The 21365-nt window shown below is 29.0% G+C and overlaps 1 protein-coding gene across 6 annotated transcripts in view; it reads left to right on the top strand.

Annotated features, from left to right (window-relative positions):
* The window catches only part of LOC100159522 (septin-7), a 27441-nt gene extending 6099 nt beyond the window's left edge, over window positions 1-21342 (top strand). For 4 of the 6 annotated variants that reach the window (XM_008182277.3, XM_016802350.2, XM_029487397.1 and 1 more), the window contains 10 exons: window positions 15552-15750; window positions 15813-15998; window positions 16153-16393; window positions 16474-16693; window positions 16781-16970; window positions 17042-17201; window positions 18954-18998; window positions 19170-19305; window positions 19368-19522; window positions 19606-21342. In XM_008182277.3, coding sequence (XP_008180499.1) covers window positions 15552-15750; window positions 15813-15998; window positions 16153-16393; window positions 16474-16693; window positions 16781-16970; window positions 17042-17201; window positions 18954-18998; window positions 19170-19305; window positions 19368-19522; window positions 19606-19654 — 1581 coding nt within the window. In that variant the 3' untranslated portion in view covers window positions 19655-21342. Of the gene's footprint in view, window positions 1-2914; window positions 3519-15551; window positions 15751-15812; window positions 15999-16152; window positions 16394-16473; window positions 16694-16780; window positions 16971-17041; window positions 17202-18953; window positions 18999-19169; window positions 19306-19367; window positions 19523-19605 lie in introns of those variants that run through there. The other 2 variants (XM_003242731.4, XM_003242729.4) reach the window with 2 other exon arrangements.
* Window positions 21343-21365: the final 23 nt, after the last annotated feature.

Raw genomic sequence — 21365 nt, 5'->3', positions numbered from 1 at the left:
TATGCATTGACGCACAGTGTTTGTTAAACATAAAGACAAATTAAATGAAATAACAGATGTATAATTATTATAATAACCGTAGATTAGTCATCGTATAATTAATCTAACTATTGTATTTTGTAGCTAAAATAATATGACTATAATATTATGTACTCTCGCTCTCCTACAACTAGATTTGTTGATGATGGAGAGTCTTAGAAGAGATGGAGGAGGGTCGAGATAAGTGTTTAGAAACTTCACGCTTCTATCCATGGATGTGCACATGAAAATATAGTCCAACTATTGTAAATACATCTAACGTTCAATGTTTTATAATAACATATTGTTATTAGTTTTATACTTATTATTGGGGCGTGGATTTAAATGTTTAAACAAGACAAATTCATTAAAAATGTATGAATTAATGCATTTATATAATATTAATTTTTTTTTGTTACTTGTTGGGGAATAATTTAATTTAATTTTTAACACATTTTATTGATTATTACATAAATGCAAAAAATAATTTTTATTTTTAAGCTATGAAACAAATTTTGTGCTTGAAAAGCATTTTTTAAGACATTTAGAAAAAAAAATGCAATTTGAATTTAAATTCGCGTCCTACATACCAATAATATTATGCAATTATTACAATCAATGATATTGGCATTTGTTTTTTTAAATTTTAATTGTGGATTATATTATGTGACTTTTTTGAATTACCTATTGTGATTTTAGGAATGTGTTTTTTAAATTTTTTCTGTTATCGTATTAACTAATTAAAAAAAAAATAGTTGTAGAATAATGGTTAGGTATAGGTAGGTACCTAACATATTTCTGTAAACTGTAAAATGTTATGTGAATTTTCTTTTTTAAGTAAAAGATTTACTTATAATTTGTTACTGTTGATTAAATATTACGGATACTTGAATTGCTAAACATTAATGCAAGTGTATGATAAAAAAAAATCGTATGAAAGGTTATTTGTAGCTAAACCAAACATTAAAGAATAATTTAATTTTATTCAGTAATAATTTAAACCATTATTGTATAGATAATTTGAAAGAACTAACGATTTGTAGAAGTACCTAGGTGGGTAGGTGTAGTATTTTTATTTTTCAACAGCAATTTATGCGGTGTAGAATTTTAGTTTTTGTAAAGTCTGTCAATGAGACGATGAAATTAATATTTCGTTTTTATTATTCGTAGTCGAACCATGCTAAGTAGGTTTGCTTTATCTTAAAAATGTCATCTGTATTTATTATTCCTTAGATTATTGGCGTTATTGAGCTACTTTCTCAGAATATTCATTGTTATATTATCGAATGCTTATAATTTATATTTGCTAAAATCAAGCCATTTTTTACAACACTAATATATTTATAAATTTATAAAAAATATATCCTCTCTGGTTTGAGACATACATTCTATATTTTTATGTATATCGTATCTACATGTTGACATATATGGCTCGTAGGTTCTTGTTACAACTTGTAGCTAGTACAAATTATTGACCCATGGGAATTTCTTTATTAGATCGAATGAAGCCTTACATTTCCCAGTATACTATCTATACTTTTTATTTTTTACTCGTATCATCTCTTGCGTCATACAGACAGTACTTTCTTAACAGAAAATAATCCGTTGTTGTAGTGATGTTGATTTATCGTTGTCTCGATTGGAGGATTGCATTGCATTAAGTGTAAAATACCATCGTTTACTTCCTATGGCGGAGTACGTTTTTCCTAATTGGCAGTTCCATTCAAATGTCTCGTATAATAATAATTATTATACATAGCAAGCAACATAATTTTTACAGATCTTGCGCTTGTGGTTATGTTTTTTAAAGCCCCAAGTTGTATAAGTTTATTTATCATTTGGATTTTGAGCGTACAGTGTAATGTTAAATTAATTTAATTAGCAATAAATTGTTAACCATATTTTTTTAAAATAATGAAGTGCTCCAAAAGTTTCCTGTAGCAAAGTTCTTCTATTGTTGATTCTTTGTACAGGTAATTTTTTGATTTTAACAATGGAGCTATAGGTATATTCTTAAAAATATCATAAATCAATAGTGTATAATATTGGTATTTTTTTATTTTATAAAATTGATTTTAATAACTGAGTGAGTTTTAATCTTGCGAATTATAATTCTATGGAATTTTTATCGATTTCTTGATGAATGACGTATAGTTTATATTTAAGTAGGTTGTAGGTACAATGTACTATATTGTACATATTATATTATAGGAATAATACAAATATTTTGGACACAGGCACACACAATTTTTACCATATTTAGGTTACACAAATAATAGACGGTACTACTGTAGGTTTGTTTGAATATGATTATTTTATAAAATCATCAATTCTTATTCCTAAACAATAATATTTAAAAAATGTAGGTATTATAACAAATTTGAATAGGTATACAAAATTAATCCATATCGAGTTTTCAAACTGTATATACCATACACATATTAAATTTTTATTTTAATGGAATGACATGTGTGGGAAGTCGGAACCCGTCGGTTTTTTTTTTATCACGAGTGATTCAAAACACCGAAAAAAGGCGATGGGTTACCGTCGTGTTAGTATTAATTTCTGCAAAATATGTTAATTCGTTATGCTATAGTCACCTCCAGTTAAAGTGTACATATAATATATTTCAATTTATAAATGCCCCGAACGTGGTGTGCGAATGGATATAGTATTAGTGTATTTATTTTTTTGCGATACAATATTATAGTCATCATCGTAAATATAATAACATAATTGTCGGAAAAAAATATGACGTGCGCTCTATTCACGAAGACGTCGCACCGCGCCTACCGTGTGGCAACACTGTGCCGTCGACGGGGCATCTGGCGCGCGCCGGCATCAAAATCCCGCCGTCCCCAAGCGCGCGCGCGCTCACGACCGTGGCCGCCGCCGCCGACTTCATACCCATCGGGCGGCAGGCACCGAGCGATCCGCGGCCGGCGCAGTTAAGACATCGCGCTCGCGTCGTGCACACGTTTGACGACGCACCGACTACAACGACGTTAACAACACCGACTACGCATTCGGCGGGACTTCTACCCCCGTGTTGCGGGTGGCACGTTTCCAGTAAGGTGTGCAGGGTGTCACGTACTACTAGTGTTTCGCGCTCGTCAGTCGTTCGCGGAACCGCAAGTGTTCTCGTTTGAAAAAAATTAATTTCTCGTCGTCGTCGTCGCTGCCTCACGTGGGGAAATACTAATAATATTATGATCAACGGCGAAAGCGGCGGCGACGGCGTCAACGGCGGCGGAGTAGCCAAACCGACGCCCCCGCCGACGTTGCCCAAGTCGTACACGCCGAGCGCGGCGGCCGCGTACCGTTTGGCCAGCATGGAACGCCTGGCCCAGCGTCAGCGGATTTTCGAACAGGGTGGACCGCCGCCGCCTTCGTCCACCGCCACCATGGCAGTGTCTGACGATCACCAGCAGCACCACCAGTCGTCCCCGGCTGGACCGCCGCCACCAGTCACCGCGCCCAAACCCGTGCTCGGCACCAAGGCAAGCCTTTTCTTGTTGTAGTCTTTTCCGGGCGGGCGCCCCACCGCATATTTTGTTGCGTGGGGTTAGGTTTGAGTAATAGTATTTTGGGTGGGTGGTAGGGTGTTGTTTTCCCGATCCGTAGAGATCACGCGGGGGCGCACGCTCCCCCCAGAACTATCAGTTTTTAAAGGTCACACCCTTACCTAAGGCGTGTCACGTGCGATTCGTCGACACACCGCGATCGTATAAAATATTATTATTATGCTGTCGTAGTGTCGTTGAAATCTTTCCGAAAAAATTATGTTATTCACTAATTCCCATCGATTGGAAATAACAATTATCCTTATTTTACACCTCGGGCCTCGAGTGCTGCGTATGTATGCCACCAAGGTGGACACATTATAATATAATATCATGTATATAAATCAACCTTGATATAAGTCGATCGATGGAGGCGGTCGGTTTATAATATGTATATTATTTTTTAAACGTCTTGTTATCGAATTCTTTCGCTGACGACCGCATGTAATATGGTATTGTCGCTAAATTAATTAACCACCTAATCGACGTCTGCGGTGATAATATTCCAACCGACGGATGCAATCGCGTAGTGTACTAGTGTTGTGCACACGTGTAAACACTCATTTGGTTATATTTTGATAGCAATCAATATAAGCTCGCTATAGGTACTTCAACAATAATTATTGTGTTTTTGCGCTGGTCGGAATGAAACAACAAATTGTGCAGGAAATCGACGTAGATAAGACACTCGAGCCGCGGAAGCCGTGAACTCTGGAGTGATTATTCGAACAGTGTTAATACATATTGTACTCGTACTAGAACGGTTATAATAATGTTATCTTATATTTTTCTCTGCCGCTTCGCGCGAGTTTATTCTTCCCCTTTTAGCAACGAAAAAAAGAGCGACACACGCCTGGCGTTGCACTCGCGTGTATAAATATAATAACATGTCGTATACCTATATATTTTTTAAATTCCAGATGGAATGATAATAATTATAAATCGTGAGAAACCCGTCAGTTTTTTTCATTAGTTTTATTAATGTTCTTTCTACCCTTTTCATCATCCGTTGGTAGGTAGATATGACGACGATGACGATATTGTTACAACTATTATAAATACTATTATAAATTATTATTTACTATTATACATTTTCGTGTCGTGTCGTCGATGTAACCAAGTTAAGTTGAATTGTAGTTTGTCTCTTTTTTTGGCGTTCAGTCTATTGTAATATAATTGTCGTCAATGTCGTGCTCCACACATATCAGTATAATATCACACTCGTCACTTGTCGGATACTTTGCAGTGTTGTTTGTTCTTGCCATATGTGAACGTGTGTTATACATTTGAATCGGTTTGCAGTTGTTCCGTCATTACTCATTATAATATAGACGCTGGCCAATAATCACACTATTTATCAATTATTATATTACCAGTGTTTGTGCACCACCTGTAATGTCGACAAGTGTTGACTCGCAATTTCGCCGCGTTTCGTCTGCTCCATTTTTTCAAACCCACGTTTTCACATTCAAATTTGATAATCCCCGTCGAGGATATGCGCGGGGTTACTAGAATTTAGAAGATATACGGTCTAAAGCTCTTCTAGCTGGTACTACAAATGTATAAGTATAACTATTGATTACATATCAAAACGGTAGATTTTTTTATAATTTTTCCAAATGATTGTTAAGTAATTGGAATTTTATTGGTGAGTTTTACCCACTTCCCTGGCCGAGATTTACGCTCGAGCCCAATGATATACTCAACAGATACGATTGCATTGTTTGAGGGACACATAAAGAAATTTCCATTATCGTCAAAAAATATTAAACTCGCACACGTGTCGCATATCTATTGTGCGATTATTATTCTTATTATATATTATGTATCTTATTTGTATTATCATTATTCTTATTATAATATGTAGAGCTACGTGAAACCCCGGTCACTCAACTCTCCGTATATAGTTAAATATGTTTTCGTTGCAGCGGTCGATCTGCCCTATATAGTGTACATTTTTTTATTATTATTACTTACTCCAATACCAACGGCATGTCACCTTGTTTGTATTCAGCTGTGAGGTCCCACTGTTATTGTCCTTTGATGTAAATTGTATTACACCGACCAACGAGGAGACGCTACTGCGACCTTTCTGAACGGTATCGCTGAAGCTTTCACATCTACTTGACGACGAGGTCTTCCCATTGCGAATAATATATTTTACACCGGACATACAGTAGCACAATAATACGACTATTATAAACTGGTTTATTTGAGTCACACGTGTTTTGCCAGAAAGTAATTTATCGATTTATCGTTATTTTTTATTATATTGTGAGTTTTCATGGAACTATAGTTGCGTAGTCACTAGTCATTATGACACACTCATCAGTCGATACCGAGGTATGTTAAGCTAATGGAGATTACTTTTCAATTTAGGATTTGATTTTTAGTCCATTCTATTCTTCGGTGAAGAACTATCGCTGTTCCCAGTCATTTAATATCCCTGAACATATTACGATTTTAAATTGTTATAATAACCGTGTCGATTAACTGTGCGTGAAAGGTTAGAAACATTAAATTTCACGTTTAAAAATATAAACAATTTAAATGAATATTTTTTAAGTACAACTATTTATTAGTCTGGTTTTGTTTTTCAACTGTCCACATTATAAACTGAAAACGAATTCTATGACATTTATTAAAAGTTAAGATTTATTGATTTTAAAAGTAAACATTTAAACGTTCGAAATTATGAATTCGCAAAGAATGTTTACCACCCGCAAATATACACATGATTGTTAAATATAAAACTTGTTTTATTTTCCAAATAACAAACTACATTTTCTATTGGTTGGTTAGTTACATTTTAGTGACAGTAAGGTATAGTGACATTCAGGGAACTGATACATTTTTATAATAATTGATAATCAAATCAATATGCAGTATGTTATTACTTATTTTAAGTTTTAACTCTTCTTTTAACATAAATTAAGCAGTTTTAACTTGTATTTATAATTTTATAGTATATCTGTGTAGACGACCGGTGTTTCGAAACATCTCTGTAAATACATCACCTTACTATATGAAGCAAATTCTCAGTACCTACAACAATTAATTTTTTTATGCTTTCTGAATGATAATATCAATACTGCCGTCATAAGCCATTAAGCAGTAACTCCAAAATCGTAGTTTTCAGGAAACAATAAAACAGTATTGGGACATAGTGCTAATTTGCCTATTAAATCATTTTCTTATCAATTTATATGTATTTTTAATGGGAAAAAACCTTAAATTTTATTACGTGAATCGATAGAGGGTTAAAATATCTATCGATAAACACCAAAAACTCGATTTTGACAAAAATAAAGTTACTGCTTAGTGGCTTATGACGGCAGAATAATTGTAATAATAAAATAAAATATTAAGTAATCACGCTTTTATATTGTGTCATTGGTTCATTTACGAATTACTTATTTTATTATTTGCTCGATTATTTGTAAATTCGTTGTATTTTAGAATGTCATTGAATTATTACATATCTAAAAAAGATTGCTATTATTTTAGCACTGCTTCATTCTAAGCATCCTACAAGTATTAACTTTTATACTTTGGATTTTTTTTCTGTGATTCACTCTGACCAATATATTTTATTATTTAAATCGATATATCACTGAGAGCTATATATTATATTGTTTATTACTACAGCAGTACTATGTAGCTCTTTAGATTTCTACTGCATTATATTATATTATATTTGACATTTCCATGATTTCCAAATCTTTTTAAACAATTTTAGTAATTATAAAGGTTCTTTCTTGTAAGAATTGCTGATACTATATAATATTATAGTCTATAAGGTCACTACTATATTCATTTATATCAATGATATACATTATGAAAAATATCTGCATATTATAATAAATGTTACGATATTAATATATTATATATTATTTTCTCGAATTTTCCTTAACGATGTGTGCTACAGTTGTATGGTACTATGGTCTAATAATTAATAAACAGTTTTAACTAGTACAGTTTAGTACAATTAACACAGTTATAACTTAAAATTATAATACGATATAATTTTAGTTTGTGAACTTGACGAAAGTGCCAAATTTAAAGAACTACTACTAGTACTAGTTATTTAATCAACTAGTTCACTATTATTTTAATTTATCGTTTTACTGTTATCAAACTGAACATGATAGATTCTTGTTATCAATGATAAAAAGTGTTAGTGGCTAATCGATAGTGAGATAAATTTAAGGATATTTCATTTTTAATCGAATTTAATGTCCAAGGTTTTATTCTTGTTGTAATATTGGTATAAGAATAATACCTACTGTTTTTTGCTGAAATGAAAACTAGAGATTTATAGATCAATTACAAATACATTTTTGAATTTTAGAGTTAAAAATTAACAAAATGTACATTTTATATTGTGCACCTTTTTGCTTATAATACTATCTTATACTCATTTTTTGTTACATTTTATATTTGTAAAAACTGTAAAAAATAGCTTGTGCGTACACAGTAAGCACTTCTAATATACAAACACTTTAAGTATTTACTAATACATCTACCTGGATCAGTCTAATAGGTTTTAAGAGGTATACAATACACGATGGTTGCAATACATTTCTAAAAAACTTGACTTTATTACTCTAATATTAAACGAGATGATGAGTCATACACTTACAAGCTATATATTTTCAATGGTACCTAATATTACCGTAGTGGGAAGGTGAAGCGAAATCGTACAATTTTAGTGGTGTTTATCAATAGACGTCGCTCTTGAGGCATAATTTAAAATGAGTAATTATAAATGCTTAAAATGTATTATACCTACATATTTACTTAATCGAACTTTTGAGCTATATTGAGGAATACTTTTTAAAGTTTAAAGTTTAATATGTAGCAATATTTTTGTATTTTTCTAATATTAAAAAAAATTGATCCATACATAATACATATAAATGATAAATATAGGTTTATGTACCTTGTTGGCAGTGTGATGCTTATATTTTTTATGATCCCTTGAATGAGTACCAAGCTGTATATTAACAGAACACATGCAATAGACTGACTATCAAAATTGAAACATTTAAATCTCAATAATTCGTCGACTGTATGCATAATTTTTATCGCTAAAACGAGTGTTTCAAGGTTGTTTAAAATTATGGTTTTTGCTTATTCCACTAAAAGAACTTAAAAGAACATTTTGAGTGTTTCCACTTGACGATAATTCTGTTTTATTTTTTCTGGACCTTAGTATTTCATAGATGCCAATATGCCACTTTTTTTGCGTATTAGTGGTTAGATTCATATTTTATGAATATATGTGTTTCTCTCATATTCTTTTTTTAGTTAATTAACCGTAGTTTTATTTATACTTAAACAATAATCTTAATAGCAGCAGCTGCTGTTTACAACTGAAGATCGCATTATTTTTTTCGCTATGTAGTGCAATCATAATGTAAAACTTTGTGGTTTTTATTACACTAGGTACTAAAATTTCTAAATTTTCGCTTTGTTCAATAGCCTCGTGCAAATTTAAATCATATTGGATCATTCATTTTGGCTTGCTATTGTTGTACGTTTGTATAACATTAAACGTTTCGTACTGTCTTATCAGTAGTTTTTTTTTAGAACATTCGATAATCGTGTACTCTTATAAGAGAGTTAAAAAACATGCATTTTAAACACATATTTTAATATCATGTACGTGACGTATACATTCTAAGGAAATCTATGTGTATAATATGGTCTGTCAGATTCAATTTGTATCCACGTTTGGTGACTTGACGATCTTGACGTATAGCATTAGTAAATATTAATATTTTTCAAATTGTTTTATGAATACTCTATTTTAATTTAATATTATAGGTAGGTATACCTACTATTATATATTTTTTTATTGCCACATATTGTATTTGTTATTCAGATTCCTATGTTTACATTTGTTTAATTTTAATTTGGATCCATCAAAGTTGTTTGTATTATTTGTTTTAACATTGTAATGTCGATTAGTGTTTAATTTGTTTCACTAGGTTTTAATTTTATAAGTGAAGAATACCCATTAGGTATTACTGTTGTAATAGTCTAAGTAGTCTAGTATTGTTATAATTATTATTAAGTTTGGTACATTGTGTATACCTTTACCATGTAAAAACAATATGGTAGGTACGTATGTAGTTATGTCATATTACAGTAATGCAGACACGTAGTGTTATAAATTAAAATATTTATAGTTTTTGTAGTTACATAATTGCTTAAAGTTATAACGTATACCTAACTTTGTATAGGTAATACATAAGTATTGTCGTATTGAGATACGCTACTAACATCGCCGCAGTTGGATTCGTACTAGCGATTTTACAGAATACTGACCTTGAAACGTAAAAAAAACTACAGAGGGCTGCTCTGAACAGTATTGTTGATTTTGGTTGCTTTTCCAGGGGAGAAAAATCGATCGTGTGCGTAAGCGTCACCATGGCGACCACAGCTGACTAATATTCAAGAACGGTTCTCGGTGTGTTCGCTTATTTGATTTTAACCTTGATCCTTACACTGTGACACCACGTGCTGTTAATTTTCGTAATAATAATTTTTAACAATTTTGTTTTGTAGAATTTGCCGCTTTCATTTTTTTTTCAATTTTCTGACTTTCATAGCAAAACCCATCGTTACTTACAACATCAATAAAAAAAAAATAACGGTTTTATATAATATATTTTTGTATTCCACTTGAAATTATATCTATTATTCTATTTACCAACGTAAAATTGATTATGATGAATATTATATTATTATTTATAATAAATAAACATATTCGTTATAAAAATAAATAAATAATTATACTTATGATAAAAATAGAAGTATTTTATTCATAATACACTTTCTAGTTGGAAAAATAAAATTGGATACTTTATAATATATTATGTATAAGTTATACTTATTTTAATGAATGGTAGAATATTAATTTATTGTATCTATGGTAAAAGCTAAATGAGACGCATAATATAATTATTATGCAATGAGCTCATTATTTTATATTTTAGTATCAGTAAACATTTTATTGATTTATATAGTATAATGACGTATAGATTAATGATCCATATCATTAATATCTAAAATTATGTTTGCACTTGAATACAATACTCTAAGCACATACAATGTCGATAAATATTATTTTTATCTCGATTTTTATTTAATGAAATCATAGTCATCAGCGGCCATAGCTAATATAGTTATTAGTTGTTACTTATTACTCGTTAGTTATTAGTTATTAGTTACTGATAGGTGAATAATTACAGTACCAAGATTTTTATTGCCGTTGTCGGGGTTTTGTCTGGAAAATGACAAATTTAATATTCTTGGATTTATAATAAAATATACATAACATTATCAGTATTATATTACCGTTGAGTGAAACATATTTTTTTTGTAAGTTGGTACTCAATAATATTATATTTGTTAGGTATTATATTTTGAATGAAAAACATTTTTGATGTGTACCTAATATTGTAGTAAATTAATTAGGTACATTCCTATATTAAGTATAAATATATTTTTTTTAAATACAAATTAATTAAGTATATTTTATTGAACTCAAATATAAAACATTATTTTTTGAGACATTAATTGTTCCACGTGAGTACATGACATATTATAACTGTTTAATAAATACGCATGTGATATTTAATAATTTGTATGTAGGTGCCGAACTAAAATTCAATCTCAAAAAGAAGATATCAATCACCCACTAAGTGTTCCTTGGCTAAATAAAACTCAAATATGGTTTATAACCTTGTTTGCTAACTATTTTTACGGCATAATAATTGTTGTGGGAAACAGAAAAGTATAGTTTTGGACGAGACAGGCGCCAACGATAAAATCGTTGAAGGCGTTTTTCATTAATATCTACGAATTTGATCGAATTTCGACATTGCTGGTTGGTTAGTGTAGTTAACTGTTTGCATATTGTTGCTGAAAAATACATTATGTGGTTTCTATCATTCGGTATCTGATGGACATATAGGAATGTTTTTAAAGTATGCAATATTACAATGTATAGTGCAATAGTACATGCATTTCTCAGAGATGCTCTTATGCTAAGTTATATTTTAGAGATATTTCAATCCACGAAGCTGTTCTAAATGAAGATTATTTAATGTGTCTACAAACAATATCCTACAGAAAATATAGCCAATAAACATAGAGAGGGAAACGTATGCGACAAATTTAATCATGAAAACAAAACATTTCGTGTGCTACCGTTAAAATAATGGAGAACAATTATTATTATTAAGAAATATAAAAAAAAAATTTGTTTTAACTTTTAAAATATATTTTCCATATTCACCTTATCATTAAATGTGTTATTTGGGGTTATTATAATCAGGGCATGAAACCGAAAACAATTTTTTCGGTTTCGGTCTCAGATACCGGTTTTGATTTTTTCCGATTTCGGTTTCAGATACCGGTATCGATTTTTTCCGACTTCGGTTTCGGTTTCGGATACCGGTATTGACTTTTTTCGATTTCGGTTTCGGTTTCGTATACCGGTATCGATTTTTTCCGATTTTGGTTTCGGATACCGGTATTCATTTTTTCCGTTTCGATTTCGATTTTTAACGGTTTTAACCGGTATTCAAAATCAGTATCGAATATAGGTTTTAATCCCTGTAATTATAATAATTTATAATGACATAAAATACTGGCGAGTAGGAACCTACTCGCCAGTCGCCAAACATTGCGTGGCGTACGATTTAGCGTCTGGTTGCCTGACAAGTACTATAGTATTTGCAATCAATGATAATATTTACACTGGAATGAATACGTAATTATGACGTATTTAGTTATAGCGTCTCCGCTTCATAACACATTTTCCAAATGATTTGCGACCTGATTTTTTAGAGTTTGTGTAACTTCATTGTTTATAAGTTGAAACTATTTTCTCAATGAGGGGCTAACTTCATGCGTGTTCCACCCACCACATTAATCAAATTGATTGAAATTTGTTGTTTTACTTTTGATTTGTAACTATTTGTAATTATTTGAAACATATATTCAACAGTATTTTACATTTAATTAAAAATTGTTTGGATTTTGTTTATTAAGTATATTATTAATACTATTATCATAGGCGAAACAAGTAAAAACGGTTCAGGTCAATCAGGCCATGGCCTGATCTAATACTGTGTGGATAACATACTTACTGACTATACATACCCTAAAATATCCAATTACTAAAAGTACAAAAAATCTCTTAAATCGGTCAAATCTAAATAAAAAATCAATGTTCCAAAAACTATCACAAATTTTACTTCTTCAACCAATAACACATAATATAATATATAAATATATTATTTCATTCCTGTGAACAAAATTAAATTAATCAATTCACTTACTTACTCAAATTAATAGCTACATTTTCAGCAATATTTATTTATAATATTTGTGGTATGTGTAATAATCGAAGTATCGTAATCATTTTTTTTTTTTGGGGGAATGTCACCTTGGTTACACCCAGACTTCTTGTTTTAACCCCTATTAAGGTTTCTTCACATGTGTTCTGTTTCTGTGTTACTAGCTTCTCCATAGAAATTACGTCACCGCGCTCTAATTATAATATTAACCACGCCTTTGTACATTAAAATAAAGATTATTTTTAAATGATATGAAGTTGTGAGAAAATTAAATTTGTCAATAGAACCATTGTAGTATAATTCATCATGTGGTCGTCAAACATACATGATTGAGATCATAGTTTTTCCGGATTAATGTTATAAATAATAATATTTGTATTATTTAGTCATTTTAATGACGTTATTTTATTTTATTTACCCGTGTATATCCATAAAAAAAATATAGTTTGAATACTTTCTAATAGCGCTTAGGTACACAAAATAATTGGAACTTGAAATCATGTAAAAATAACATTGTTTCTATAACTACAGACAAATATTATTGATTAATTATTGTTAACTGTTATTCTCTATTTCTCTCTTAAATATTTGTTGGTATTTCAATGTTATTAGCTAGAAGTCAATGTAGGTAAATTTATAATTTTATCATAAAATTATTAATTACAACTTACTTTGTTACATTTTATGTTTCATATAGGTTGGTTTTGAGGACATTACGTCTATTAACAATTAATCTTATTATTGTAATTTATGTCTTCAATATTACTATTCATTTTTAATTTAATCTATTCTATAGTGATCCAAAAAATGTAAGTCAGTTTAATGTAATTGGTGTATATGAAAAGGTATTCTTTACCTCAAAATACATTTAATATTATAGGTATATAAAAGTATAAAACTATTTTAGTATACAATTTATACATCATGCATTTAATGTTTGATAGTGTTGCGCCTATAAAACGTAATTCAAATCATGTGTCGAAAATATAATAAATTACATTATGAGTGTGGCAGTGATAAGCGGATAAGCTATTTCATTATGTTTGAGAATCTTATAATGCCATTGTGATTTTTCTGGAACGTGATTGAGTAAAGATTTTGTGTAAACCCACTGAATTGATTTCGGCACAATCATGGAATATTTTCGGGGATTATATTTTCATCAGGGTTTTTCAAATAGTTTTGTAACTGCACAAAATGTACTCAAAATATTATCGTACGTGAAATAGTTTGTTATATATTGTAGGTACGAGATTTATAAAAATATAACATTGTTCCCAATTTTGAAATACATATTGATAAATTGTAATAAATTATTAGTTTTATGACTTAATGTCTTAATAGAAGATAAGTTAAAAAAGGTTAAAAAATTAATTACACGGCATATCACGCGTGCATGATCATTTGACTTGCGTCACTCTTGGACCACTGTATTGGTCGCAAAATAATATGTTTAATCATTTAATTAGTTGTGATACATTTTTATTAGAGTTGTTAATATTTATAAACTCATTATTGTTTATCATAATATTATATTACACATGTTTATTTCTAGTATATTTAATTTATACTCGTATTATACTTGCGTGCGTGCGTGCGTGCGTGCGTGTGTGTGAAAATAAGTCAAGCTTGAGTAATGAACAGAGATAAAATTTAATATGCATACTGCATAATAGTAAACAGAAAGAAATATGTGTATATGGTACTATGGTGAATAATATCTATAGAATATAGATTCTGTCAGTCATTGTAATTTATAATATTGTATAAATATTAAATCGTCGCATCTACTTTATAAATTGTTAATTATTATTATAATTTATTATATATTTTAAAATTAATAATTATTCAATTATAGGTACCTATTTAGTATGTGTTACGATTATTTTTATACCATATTGCTGATGCGGTGTTTTGGTTACTATTATACCTTGCAAATATTTAATCTTAATTTATGGTTAACATACCTATTACCTACCATTAAGTATTTATTATCCATATCCTTCTCAAGAGTATAGTTTTTTGTGGATTAGCTATTTTTCCACAGCATCACACATAAGTCATAACTCTTAATCAACCACCCTTGAGCCTTTTAATTGTATTTATTGCGCCCAAGTTACCAAGTAATTGGTTTGTACGAAATCATAGTTTCATGCCCCATAATAATATATAAGATTCTTTATTTGAATACCTCTTTTAATGCATGTATTTGACATATTGGTTATTCGGCTTTTTGACACAATAATTATTAAATTTTTAAGTGTACACATAATTTTTCTAGCATTTATACATATTATATATAATACACATTAAATTATTATTTTCCATAGTGGATTAATATATAGCTACTTTAACATTATGAGATTATTAATTACCAATAATTAGCATCATTGATTTTTAAATACTTTTAATTATACAAATATTTAATCGTTACTTTAACATGAACAATTTGGTATAATTTAGTGTTGGGGAATATATAAAATATTTTAAGATTGTAGGATATTAAGCATTTGATTAATTTTATTCAAAACGATGTTAGAGTTAATTTTTTTGTTGTTCTTTTTAAAATATTTAATCTTTACTATTAATTGTTTAGTTACAAAGCAAACGAGAGTTATTCTTCAAGAATGACGTATCGGCAAACAGTGGAACTCCGTCTACTGTTCAATCAAATGCCAATTCAACTTCTCCGGTGCCCCATCAGAACTCTGTTACCAGTATAAAAACCAATCAAAGTACAAATTTACCATCAACTGCTCCAATGAATTTACCAAGAGTACCTGTTGTTGTTAAACGTAAGTCTTATGATTTTTGTTATTTATTTCATTTAAATTATGTTTCGATTTTAAATTAATAGTCGAGTCATCGATGGAGCCTACAGAAAATAAAGAAAAACTTTTAAAAACAGATCAATCAGGTACTGGAAAGGTTAATGATAGAAAAGTGAAAAAATTAGATGGATATGTTGGATTTGCCAATTTACCCAATCAAGTATATCGCAAAGCTGTAAAGAAAGGCTTTGAATTTACTCTCATGGTTGTTGGTAAGTTTACTAAAATTTTGCACAGATTTAAATTTTGTTTTATATTTTTTGTATTTACTACATATCATACCTACCTACTGGCCATTTAGTATTTCACGTGTCAACAGGTGTCAGGTGTTTTTTAGGTTAGATTTTAATCTAAACATTGTTATAGGTAGATCGGGTCTTGGAAAATCCACCCTAATTAACACAATGTTCTTAGCTGACATATATGGCAAAGAACATCCGGGTCCCTCTTTACGTGTTGGTAAAACCGTACGTGTTGAAACTAACAGATGTATGTTAAAAGAAAAAGGTGTTAATCTTTCACTTACGGTAGTTGATACACCAGGGTTTGGTGATGCTGTTGATAATTCAGATTGTTGGCAACCGGTGCTCGAGTATATTGAGTCCAGGTAAATATACATTTTTATTAACCTCACATGTCATTCAATTATAATGCATGATATTTTAATTGTCTTTTTGATATTGCTAGGTATGAAGAATATTTAAATGCTGAATCCAGAGTTAATAGAAAAGTACAACATGATAGCCGTGTACATTGTTGCTTATATTTTTTGGAGTCAAATAGTCATGGAATGACTCCATTAGATGTAGAGTTTATGCAGAGACTTCATGACAAAGTGAATATAATTCCCATTATTTCCAAAGCAGATACAATGACTCCAGATGAAGTGACAGAGTACAAAAAACAGGTTTACATTTTTTTCACACATGTTAATTTATATTTACACGATAAACCATGTTTAATATTCTATATAAACTATTTTTATTATTATTAGATTTTAAAAGAAATTGCTCAGCATAAAATCAAAATTTACGACTTCCCCGATTCTGACAAAGACGAAGATCGAGAAAATTTAAAAAAGCTTAAAGCACGTGTACCATTTGCTGTAGTTGGTTCAACCGAAGTTCATGAAGTGGATGGAAAGAAAGTACGTGGTCGAAAATATCCTTGGGGCTTAGTTGAAGGTAAACACACTCAAGTTCACTTCAAATATGATAGGTAATGAATAATTTTTGTTTGTATTTATATTTTCTAGTGGAAAATCTTGATCATTGTGATTTTGTTGCCTTGAGAAATATGTTATTGAGAACACATTTACAAGATCTAAAAGAAGTGACTAGTAATGTGCATTACGAAAACTTCAGATTTAGAAAATTGGCTTGCTTCTCAGCCGATGGTCCTAAAGGAATGACTAAGTGAGTTAATATATTATGATCTATGAGTAATCAAGTTTGATAGCCTTTCAAGGTTGTGGTTTGCGCCCCATTTCATATTTATAGAATATCCCATCTTCTATATATCCAAATAATATCTGTTTATAATTTATTTGGCTGATTTTTGGATGAGACCCTCGAAAAAATTACAATAGTTGCATAAATATATTTAATTTCATCATAACCATTTAAAATATTTGTTTTGTTTGCTATTTTATTTGTTTTGCATGGGCTTTTTGACCATAAAAAATAACTTTTTCTTGTCTCAAGTCTAAATATGCTGTAAATTAATTTAAATGTAGAATTTCAGTATACTGAAGTGCTAAATAAAAACCCTAACCAATATAGGTATGTGTGTAGGTATATTAGTTGTTTCTAAAATATTTATTTTATTTTAAAAATAATATTTTGCTTGTGTAGTAGGTTAGGTGTATTATTGTTTCATAATGTTTCCAAAATGTAGTTGAAGATGGTCATCAAAATATTTTATATTTTTAGATCTCTTGTCGACAAAGGTTGATAAAAAAAAACATAATATTGTTTATTATGTTATTAACATAAAAAATAAACATGCATCACAGTTTTATTTGATATACTGATGTAAACATTTATGAATGTTAAAAATATTGTTCATTAGTTGTTCATTCAATATTTTCTTATTTCTTATTAATTATTATATATAATATATGTTTTTAGTATAATGCAGTATAATAGATAATTTTAATTTATTTTATAAAATTAAATTAAGATGAAACATAAGTTAAATATAGCATAGAGATATTATATTATATTATATTACGGAAATATCTTAGTAAAATAGATTTTAATGGGAAATACAAATTTTCTTTTATACTTTTGTCATATACTTACATGAGTAATATCAGGCAGAAATTGATTTTCGTCCGTTTTGGTCAGAAATAAATCAGTTTTTATTTTCAACATTTGGCTGCGGCTGAAAAAAAGCTCTGCCATGTTAATTTTAGCAAACCGCAAGCTAGGCGTTTGTAATAATAATAAAGTGATAGCACTTAGTGTGTGTTATCCACTCCCTTTCCACTACCATGTGCATAAGCCCACCATCAGAGATTACTCTTGTATGAGAATGAGACACAAAGTATATACATAATAATATGGCATTGTGACAATTAATTATATTAATGAAAATTCAATCATTCTTTTGATTGGTCATTTACTAAAGTCTGTTAAGAAATTTATGACAGATTAGTGGAGTACGCCAATTATTATACAATAATCGCTTAAAAATAATCAAATAATTTGATTCATTAATTAATTATTGCATTTGTTACATAATTTGTTGATCGTCTAATACCTAATATTTGATACAAATATTACTTGTTTATTTGATTGATTGATTTGTTAGTAGTTAAACTAGGATATTAGTTAAACATGCATTTTAATCGCCTATCCCTAGAGATGACTCTAAAAATTACTAAAATAAATATGTATCATGAGAAAAAAGAAAATTTATAAAATATAATGTTATTAGTGAATGACATTTTCAAATATTAATTTATGAATATAAGTTGGAAATTGTTAAGAACTTCTTAATCATAATTCTTGTCTCATAAGAAATGTAATTAGATTAGTATTTTGTAGTTCATAGCATTGAACGCTTTTTTATGTGAACACAAGCTTTTTTAAAACCATTATACTGATTATGTTTATAATATCAATTAAAAAAAATTATTATTATTTTCTTACACACTGGTCCAGCTCGTGCGCCCCAGGAGCAATCAACAATTCATTCGTTGCCGTTTGGTAAGTTTCAGTTAATAGTATGAAAGAAACAATAACTTTTCTCTCATCCAAAAATTAGTCCAATAAATTTACAACAAATTAAGATTATAAAGAAACATTGTAATTGGTATATCATTTTAAGCCTGTTGTATTTGAATGTACATAATTTGTTTTTGTCGTTTTTAATGATAGGAATCCATTAGCCCAAATGGAAGACGAGAAACGTGATCATGATGCCAAACTTAAAAAAATGGAAACTGAAATGGAACAAGTGTTTGAGATGAAAGTCAAAGAAAAAAAACAGAAACTCAAAGATTCAGAAATTGCTGTTAGTGTTTGTTTTTTACTATGATTTAGTTCAAAAAATATAAAAAAATTTTTTTTCAACAGTTGCAACAAAAGAACGAACAAATGTTGAAGAGATTAGAATCTGAAGCTAGTGAATTGGATGAAAGACGTCGACAACTTGAATTAGAAATCAGAGACTGGGAATCTAGCAGTGGTATAAGTCTTGACGAACTGAGAAGGCGATCATTAGAGAGAGAGTATGTCATATTTCTTACATACATTATTATAAATTATTAGTTAATAAATCAGATTGATACAATATAGTTAACTTGTGTTTCAGAACTACTGATGGAAAAGAGAAAAAAATCAAGAAAAAAGGATTATTCTGAAACGAATAGTGCCATAATAATATGTATATAATCATATTATTATTTATTACTATTATTTATCTAATTATTATTTGACCAAGTTGTATGAATCGGGTACAATCTTGTTTGAACAGTTGTAATGTAATTTGGACTGTCAAACTTGTTACCAATAATGTGTGCATACCACATTTATCATAACAATATTCTTTTTATTTTTTACTACCTTAGTTTTAATGATATAGTCTTAATAATCTTATCCAATCATTGAACATTGTAATATGCGTTTATAAATAAATATACACACATTATTTAAGTAATGAAATAATTTGTAAGTATTTATACATTTATTATAGGCAAATTGTTTTTCATTTCCATAGTGTTTGTTTAGGTTTTAAACAAATGAAGCTCAATATTGTGTAATCCAAATATAAATGAATATTACTGCCTAAAATTTATCAAAATCGTAATTTTTAAGCAAACGCCAACTGACTATTTTATTCATTCCAGTAATAACAGCATTTAATTTTAATTGATAATGACAACTGTGAAGTATTGTTCTTTATTTCCAAAAAATTGCCATATTTTTCTTTTTAAGTTTATATAGCATTAACATAACACATGTTAAAAGTGTTATTATTGTTTTTTAAGCTTACTTTTTTTCTCAATAAAAGTTAATTTAAATTTCAGAAAACCATAATTTATAATTGTTAGTTATTAGCAAATTAAATTTGCAATTTCAACAGTAACTGTTCCTGAATGCATTCCTTAAATAGTTAAACTTCGAACAAACCCATTATTAAAGCTGTTCATGCATTGCTCAAAGTTTTTATTCGATTTATTTAATAAAAAATATCTTGTATTTAGTATATTATTGTTTCAATACATTTGTATTATTGCTTGAAAACCGATGAACAATAGTATTAATTAAATTGCCCTGACATTATGTCCATCCAATAGTATTTACTTTACAAACTTATAAACTGGTATTTTATAGTTTTTATTTATGTCTTAGTTGGGAATATTGTTAAGGAAAAATATGTTAACATTTTATTTTTGTATGAATTTAACCTTTGATTTAACATATATATATATATATATATTAATTCTCTTACTATTGTATTGTAATGAATCTTGCCTTAATTTTCTGGTATCTGTAATATTTATCTTTTATATTAATTGTGTTTTAAATTCATGCACACTCATAAATATGTGTTAATTTACCATTTTTGGACTGTTGAAATAGTGAGCGATATGTCATGCACGGTTTCAATTTAATTGTTAAATAACAACTTTGTGCTTTCCATTAAGTTTATTCCTCCACGGTGAGTATCTACTCAATATTGTTAAACCATCGGGTAAATTGTAAATATATTTTTAAATACCATTAAGAAAATAACTAGTAACTTTTAGATACTTAACTACCTACGTAAACTAAATATTTTTAGTATTCTTATTCATTCTTTATATTTTAAATTTTTAAATTAATGTATGTTTGGTTTTGATTTATATAAACAATTACATTTTTATAGAAATTAATAATATTTATTTGATTTGTTTATTTTATGTAATATAGTTTTTTTTTAAAAACTGTGTACTTAATAATAATTAATTTTGTTTTTTTTTATATAATAAAGTACCTAATTTTTGTTTTTAATATTGACCAATAATATTTATAAATATAAATACAATTCCATATATTTTATAATATGTATTATTGTTGATTGTTGATTAA

Source organism: Acyrthosiphon pisum, chromosome A1, assembly GCF_005508785.2.
Source record: "Acyrthosiphon pisum isolate AL4f chromosome A1, pea_aphid_22Mar2018_4r6ur, whole genome shotgun sequence".
Taxonomy (NCBI): domain Eukaryota; kingdom Metazoa; phylum Arthropoda; class Insecta; order Hemiptera; family Aphididae; genus Acyrthosiphon; species Acyrthosiphon pisum.
This window is presented reverse-complemented; position numbering and strand designations above follow the sequence as displayed.